Below are 8,503 nucleotides of genomic sequence, written 5' to 3'. Positions count from 1 at the left end.
AAAGCTTGGTGAGACAAACCTTAGGGTACATATTGAGAAGGATTAACAGAGGTTAACTAACAATGTTGTGTCATGAACAAGGGTTATATAATGGACATAAGGGTAGTAACGGTGCGATGCTTGTTACTTATATGTGGTTGTCCTTGCGATGCAATGTCCAAGGATGCTCCTAGGCCATATATTGAAGGTCGTTCTCGGGTGTAATGCTTGCGAACCAATACCTTCCCCTCTTTGTCTTCATTATTGAGAATTGAATTGTGAGATGCAATTCGATGTTAATTCTATGGCTTTGAGAAATTGAATTGTGAGATGCAATTCGATGTTAATTCTATGGCTTTGAGAAATTGAATTGTGAGATGTAAATCAATGTTAATTCTATGGCTTTGAGGAATCAAATCGTGAGATGCGATTCGATGTCAATCCATGTTTCTTATAGTCTATTTTATTTGACAGTTGTATGTTGAGATAAGGATTTCCGATAAGGTGAAGTGAGATGCTTCGGAATCGGAAGGAAATAGTCTTTCTGCTAACAACATTGGTACAACCTTGCAGAATTGAGTGGACCTTGAGATAGGGAAACCCACTGAGATTAGTATCTCACCTCATTCCTATTATTATTTTGCAGGTGCCTCTTCTCAGGAGGAGAAGGGAATAAGCAAGGAAGTTTAGAGATGGGCGTGATAGATGTCTTGTGATATTTTCCGTTATTGTATTTTGTTCTTTTTGGCTATGTTATGGTTAAGTATTTTGGATTACTAGTGATGTATGTACCTTACACATGAACTTATGGCCGTTTAGGCGTATTGTATGATTTCAATACCACCTTTTAGCTATGTATCGCATTATTCTAGATATATGTTATGCATGGTTGTTATAAAACCAACCCTTTCCACTAAAACTTTATAGGTTAGTTCTTTCATTAGATCCAAATCAATTAACACCCTCACAAAGTGTCCAAAACTGTCAAAAGAGGGTTTACTTGAAGCAAAGTCTATACATATAGGAGTACAAATGTTACTCGCAATAGCAAATAAAATCTTTGGCCTCCAATATTCTTGGGACAAACCAAGAATACAGATCCATACTTGTGCAAATGTTTGATTGAAGTTGGAAGGCACAAAGTCTTTAGTCCAAGTGAAGAGGTTGAGCGTACCCAGGTTTAAGTTACATGATGATATTGACCTGACTATACTCACATCTTCTATGCTCGGGAATGAGAACTCGAAGAAAGCCTTACTAGAGACGTTAATCCTCATTTACCGATTGAAGTCCATTGTTCTTTTAGTTTTTCATGTAAGCTAACAACTGTGAGGGGGTGGATCTCTTTGGCCATATGATTTGACCATGCAGGTTATGTTTGTAGGATGCTAGCCTAAGTTGATATTCTTCCTTTGGTATGACAATAGCGATTTTGTCCCCTTTGACACAAGGAGTGGGGAGTTGACTCAATGGGATGTTGCATGCATACATTGTTAACCGCTTGTGTGAAGGTTTTGGAATGAGGTGATCTTGTTGATTGTTTAGTTGTTGCATTATTGGTATTGCTAGTCGGAACCGCTTCAGGGAATACAGATAAATAAAAAGTGGGGATCTTGCATTGTGAAGACAATAGAATAAAAAAATGTTAGGGAAAATGAACAGTAAAACAACAATTTAATTTTAACTAACCGTTTAAATAAATTAATAAAAACAAATCATGTAAGCTAAAGTATTTGGAAGCATTGTATTTATATGTATTATTAACAAAATATATATAAAAAAATGTCAATAATTCTTTTAATTATTGATATAAAAAAAAACAATAATTCCAAGAAAAAAAACTAACAAGCTGTCTTTTTTAAATAAATAAAAATATGAAAATTGAAGTTATTGCGTGGGACTAATGATAATAAACCAATAGTAAAAACATAGTATACTGTATCCAAAACAAAATATGTATCAGGTTAAATAAGTTTTTATCCCTATAAATATTACTTAAATATTACAGTTTTATTATTAGTCTCTCCTAAATTTTAGCAATGTTCTTAAATAAAAACCGTTGTTCAAAGGCAGAGAGACACTAAAAATAAAAGCTGCAATATTTATTAAAACTAAAAATTTATTTAACCCTAAATATTTTACCAAACAAACAATAAAGTATATGCATGCTCTTTCCAAAAATTTATACATCACATAAAACATATCCTTTTTTTCTAGAAACAGCTGTGAAACTAAAAGCAAAATACCAAATGCACAATACAAGTGGCTAAATCAACTATCAATATCTATTCACAAAAAAAAATACAAATAAATAAAGCAGTCATTATTGACTAGAAAACCACCCAAAATATCAATTTTATTTTCAAAATGGAAAATATTAAAATCATCATAAAGGAACTATCAAATCAGATTAATTAAATATTTATAAAACAATAATTTTAATATTATCTAGAATGATTTTGTATTTTCATTATTAAAAAAATTGATTAAAATAACTAGTTCTATAAATATGCATAAAAAATTATAAAATTAATATCTATATATTATTTAATTATTTAACAGTGAAACGCTTTGGTCCTTAGAATGTGCTCCTCTCACATTATTAATGTAAATTTTTTTTATACGCACATTAAATAAAATAAATAATGTATATTTAAAATAATTTTACCTACTAATTTATAATATTAATATAAAACTTTTTTACACGCACATTAAATAAAAATAAATTATGTATATTTAAAATAAATTTACACACTAATTTATAATATTAATGTAAAACTTTTTTATATGCACATTAAATAAAAATAAATTACGTATATTTAAAATAAATTTACACACGATTTTATAAAAAAATGTTGTTTCATATAATTTAATTAAACACGCGTATAACCAATTTTACGGTATACTAATTAGTAATCTCTTAAATAATTAACATAATTAAAATTTTATATTTGTTTCGACAATAAAAATTTAATTTTTATCTTATTCAATTTTAAATCTCCAATAATGTTAAATCTTTAATGAAATTTCATTTTGTTTATAATAATCTTCATTGAGTCAATCATTCTAGTCAATATATACCCACCCCACAAGATAATACTAATTTTGAAATTAAAAAGAAATTAAAAAATTAACAGCTACAGTGTATCACACCATAATAAATAATGAGTTTTTAAAGAAAAGTTAACAATAGTATTTTTTTTAATTTTTTTAATTTAAAACGTAGGTAAATTCAAGACAACAAAGAAAGAAGATAGTAGTAATAATAATGAAGAAGGGCACAAAATAATGTGGAATTTTAGAAGAATAAGACAACTCAACAAACCTTCCCACAGGTCAAGCAAGCTCACACCAAGCACAATCACCTTTTCCACACCATCTTCTTCTCTCTACACAAATACAAACTTCTTATTCTCTTCTATCTCCCTTCTCCATCTCTCTCCAAATTATTGAATTTCTCTGCTAACTATTAACTCACTTCAATTATTTTTCTCTCTTTATATTCCCCTTCCAACTTCAATTTATTGAACTTTTTCTTTCAATTCCAGAAAAAAAAAAAAGTTAGTTAGGGTTTTGGTTCTTTAAATTGAACTCAACTTAATTTTAGGCATTTTTTGGGCTGTTTATATATCTTCGGGTTCCGTTTTTTTCTGGATTCTAGGAGAATTTTTCACGGTCATGCAGCAAGCTGTGGTGGATCCATTGTTATCGCCGATTTTGAGCTCCGATTCTGCTTCTCAGAGATCGGCGCCGGAGAAGCCGCGATTCAGTGATCTTAGAGGTTTGCAGTGGCGTATCAATCTTGGAGTTTTGCCGTCTTCTTCTGCGGCTTCCATTGATGATCTTCGTCGAGTTACTGCGGATTGTAGAAGGAGGTAAATCACCTTTGAAATCAAGTGTTTCAGTGTTTGTATTTTATTTTATTGTATTTTGAGTTTTGGGTTTAATTAATTAATTAATTTATTTTTGGTAAAGTTAGTTAAGGGTTCTTAAATTAGATTCTTTAAAATTCAATGCTTATTATATTTATAGATCGTATGGTACTTAATTTTTTTTCCTACTTATATTGATGTTGGTTATGCATGAGTTCTTATCAATATAGTAAACTATGCTGATTTTGTTTTGATTTCGTTTGTTTTCATTTTCAACAGTAAAGAATGTTTTCCAGAAATTTGGTTTTTTGTGTTTGTTTTTATGGTGCAACATGAAGATAAAGTCATGCTGAAACACTAGAAGTTCGATGAGTTTCTTTTGCGAAAATTTGTATTTTGGGTGTATTGGAGTTTTCGGAGGTGTTTTTCACCCAATATGTATTTTGGGTGTATTAATTTGTGTGAAGGCGAAACTACTTGTTTTCTTTGAGACTATAGATTGGCATATTGCAATTTCATTGGCAGAAAATGGAAGAAGATTGAGTTTCTTATTATTATGGAATTGAAGATTGCCTGTGTAGTTTATGTATTCAGTGTTTACCTGGTATTGTGAAGAAGAGTTGTTTTGTTTGATACTGGGATTTTGTATGTTTGTTGTTATTGCACTCTAAAAATTAATGCACGTTGCAAGCTTATTGTGTTTCTTGCTTATACACATAGTAATCACGAACTTTGTTTTGTTAGGTACGCAAGTTTGAGAAGGCGCCTCCTTGCCGAAGCCCCTTCTCCAAAGAATGGAACTAACTCACGGAATCTTGTCATGGACAATCCACTTTCACAAAATCCAGGTAAATCTTAGTTATTTTCCTGCAAACTTCTGATAGCCCTCTTTGTTTTGTGCAGGTAAGAAAATTTTAATTTTATCTGTGATGAATATAATATGACCTTGAATTGCAGATAGTACATGGAGTCGCTTTTTCCGCAACGCAGAGCTAGAAAGATTGGTTGATCAAGATTTGTCACGTTTATACCCAGAACATGACAGTTATTTCCAATCACTAGGATGCCAAGGCATGTTGAGACGCATTTTATTGCTATGGTGTCTCAAGCACCCAGAATGTGGTTATAGACAAGGTAAATTTCTCAGCTAACCAATTCTTCAATCTTAATCAAATTTACCTCCATTTTGTTTATGCTCTCATTTTCAGGTGTTGCTATTTTCCTTATAACGCCAATTTCTTAAATATAGCTAACTTACATTTTATTTGATTATTGTTGAGAAACCTTTATATGGTAAAATGTAAATTCAATCAGTTTGGCTTCCTTGCTTTCGGATAACTAGTATAACTAATTTTGCTATTTTCAAGGTATATGCTGTGAAAACTGTTTACATTACATTAATGGTTTGCTTTCATTAACTTTTTTATAGGAATGCATGAATTAATGGCTCCTCTGCTTTATGTTCTCCAAGTTGATTTGGAACGTCTCTCAGAAGTTCGGAAGCTTTATAAAGATCACTTTACAGACCGGTTTGATATTCTTTTATGTCAAGAGCATGATCTTAATTACAGCTTTGATTTTAGGAAATCCCCAGACATGATGGAGGATGAAATCGGATCCCATGTAAATGCAATGAAAGCAGGCAGTCTTGACGAACTTGAACCCGAGATACAGTCCATTGTATTACTAAGTGATGCATATGGAGCTGAAGGTGAACTTGGCATCGTATTATCTGAGAAATTCATGGAACATGATGCTTACTGTATGTTTGATGCTTTAATGAAAGGGGCCAATGGTTCAGTTGCAATGGCGGATTTCTTCGTTTCATCTCCTGTAGCTAGCTCCCATACTGGCTTGCCTCCTGTGATTGAAGCTTCTATGGCGTTGTATCATTTGTTATCTCTTGCTGATTCTTCTCTTCATAACCATCTTTTGGATCTTGGGGTTGAACCGCAGTACTTTTATCTCCGGTGGTTGCGGGTTTTATTTGGACGAGAGTTTTCACTTGACAAATTACTTATCATTTGGGATGAGATCTTTGCATCAGATAATAGCAAAATAGAAAATAGTGCGGATGACAACATAGATTATGGCTTCAGGATCTTACATTCACCCCGCGGGGCATTTATCTCATCTATTGCTGTAGCAATGATACTTTATTTAAGGTCTTCTCTACTTGCAACTGAAAATCCAACAACCTGTCTCCAGAGACTACTCAACTTCCCCGAAAACATCACTATTGAAAAAATACTAAAGAAGGCTAAATCCTTGCAGGATCTTGCTTTAAGTATTGATATTTCATCCTCGTCACATTTGCTTTTGGGCTCTCGTTACCAAAGTAAAACGACATCTACGAGATCTGTGACCCTTCCGTCTGAATCTGTGTCACCGAAAACTCCTCTGAATTTTATACCCGATAGCTACTGGGAAGAAAAGTGGAGAAACGCCCAAAAGGCCGAAGCCCAAAAGGCCGAAGAACGTAAACAAGATGGTGCAAAAAATCAGGTTCCAACTCGGAAGAAAGGATGGACAGAAAAGATGAAATTACGTTTGAGAAGAACAGAATCTGACCCACCTCCATCAAGGGTTCTAAGCGGGCAAAGAGGATCTAAACCATCGTTTAGACGCAGTTTGTTAGAAGATCTGCGTAAAGCACTTGGCGCTGAGGAAAACACAGAACATGAGCAGCATCATGATGAAATCATAAGTGAACAGGATAATCTTTCTGAAGCAGTTGAAGTAGAGCGACAAGATAGTGGCAGTAATAGTGACAACAACTACTCATCTGATGATAAATGTCCAAGCAGAAATTCTGGCCGCGATGGAGATTCGTCTATATATTCTGACTCTGTCAGTCCTCCTAATGAGGCCAATGATACTGAAATTGCCTCAGAAAAAAATAGTGCTACATCTTTTTTATCCCTTGACGAATGTAATGAAACTTCAGATACCTGTCATATTGATTCACCTCTTCCAATCTCTGATCCTCCCGAGAACATGCCTCCAACGTCAGAATGCAATAATGATAATCAAGGAAATCATCAATGCAATGAAACTTCAGATACCATCCCTTGTGATTCACCCTCTCCAGTCTCTGATCCTCCTCAGAACTTACCTGAGACATCAGGATGCGATAACGACGATGCAGGAAGCTCATCCACAGCCCCTAAAGAGAGAAAACAGAATAAATTCCAGTGGTTTTGGAATTTTGGACGGAATACCGTTGATGTTAACTCTGAGAAAGTAGGAGGTGCTGCCGAGGCTACGAAGTCTGCCAACAATAATAGCAATCAAAGTAACTCATCACCGCCACCAGCCTCACCTGCTGTTAATGGACATTGTAGTTCTGTTAGTTCCAGAGGAGATTCTGTTGATCAAAATGTGATGGGAACTTTAAAGAATATTGGGCAGTCTATGCTTGACCATATTCAGGTAATATTCTTTCTTACTTAACTTCGTTTTCACATCAAATTCTATAGACCTCAAAACTATTTTCCTTTTTTCCCTGGTTTCAAACTTGTTACCTTAAGCTTTGTTTTTTATGGTGCAGGTGATTGAGTCTGTTTTCCAACCGGATCGAGGCCAGGGAGCCTCGTCGGACAATTTATCCAAGAACATTCTAGTTGGAAAAGGGCAGGTTACTGCCATGACCGCACTAAAGGAGCTTCGGAAAATCAGCAACCTTTTGTCTGAGATGTGAGTGAGGCGAAAGTCTGGTTTTGAAATGTATATACTTTTTGTAATTACAATTCTTTTGCAACCAATAAGAAATGAGTTCATTTCTATATTTTAGTATCAGATCAGAGTTTTGCAGTTAGATGAATATGTAAATATATGCATCCGGATTTACTTAATTAAATTATGTCTATTGGTAACACTTATTTATGCTTTTGGTTTTGCTTGGTTGCAAAACCATATTTTGCATTGTACCTTCATTATTTTTTTTTGTTACTATAAATATGAAATAATTTGATGCTTATGATTTTTGAAAAAAAATTGATTCTTAATCAATTGGTATCTTGACCACAAACATGTCCTTAAACCGAAAGAGATGGTGTTCAAAAGACAATCATTAGCACTCCTCTAGAGTCGTGTATAACTTTTAATTCCACAAACAAGTTGGAAATTTTATAGAATAAACTTTTTGGCTGCTATAACTCCAAAGAATAAACTAACAAGTCACATGGAAACCCACTTGCAAGTTCCTACACTTCTTTGCATTGTACCTTTATCCCTTCTTTAAGACGTATAGATCCTCAATCAAAGTGCCACGCTAGACACGCGTCACTCTTCCTTATCATTCCAATTTCTACCTTATCCTTGCCAGTTGCTTGCCACCATGCACCTTTTCAAAGCAATGTTTGAAAGGAGAGTTCTAAAAGCAAGAACCAATCATTTGCTTGTAGTCACCAAAATGTTTATTAGTAATATAAAAAGAAAGAAGGGAGCATATGCCAAACACAAGCAAAACAATTATTTGGACCAATAATTAGGTAAACCTACTCTATTCTTAAAGAAATCAATATGTATAAAATTAAGCATAGTGTTCCATCATTGAAATGAAAGCTTTGTCTAATTTCACTACAGACAAATTTTATATGCCCATTATCGTCTTCAGTGTAAAAGTCAGAAAACATAAAGCTAATTTTAAT

The 8,503-nt window shown here is 33.5% G+C and overlaps 1 protein-coding gene across 1 annotated transcript; it reads left to right on the top strand.

The window, feature by feature from the left end:
- The first annotated feature begins 3,261 nt into the window (after positions 1 to 3,261).
- LOC131595101 (uncharacterized) lies at positions 3,262 to 7,734 on the top strand. The gene is made up of 5 exons (XM_058867370.1): positions 3,262 to 3,854; positions 4,596 to 4,699; positions 4,809 to 4,985; positions 5,281 to 7,283; positions 7,402 to 7,734. The coding sequence occupies exons 1-5, from the start codon at positions 3,658 to 3,660 to the stop codon at positions 7,549 to 7,551; spliced, it is 2,631 nt and encodes an 876-aa protein (XP_058723353.1). The 5' UTR covers positions 3,262 to 3,657; the 3' UTR covers positions 7,552 to 7,734.
- The last annotated feature ends 769 nt before the right edge of the window (positions 7,735 to 8,503 follow it).

The sequence above is a fragment of the Vicia villosa genome, linkage group LG4 (assembly GCF_029867415.1).
Source record: "Vicia villosa cultivar HV-30 ecotype Madison, WI linkage group LG4, Vvil1.0, whole genome shotgun sequence".
Lineage (NCBI taxonomy): Eukaryota > Viridiplantae > Streptophyta > Magnoliopsida > Fabales > Fabaceae > Vicia > Vicia villosa.
Note: the sequence above shows the minus strand (reverse complement) of the source record. Positions and strands in the feature narration are given on the sequence as shown.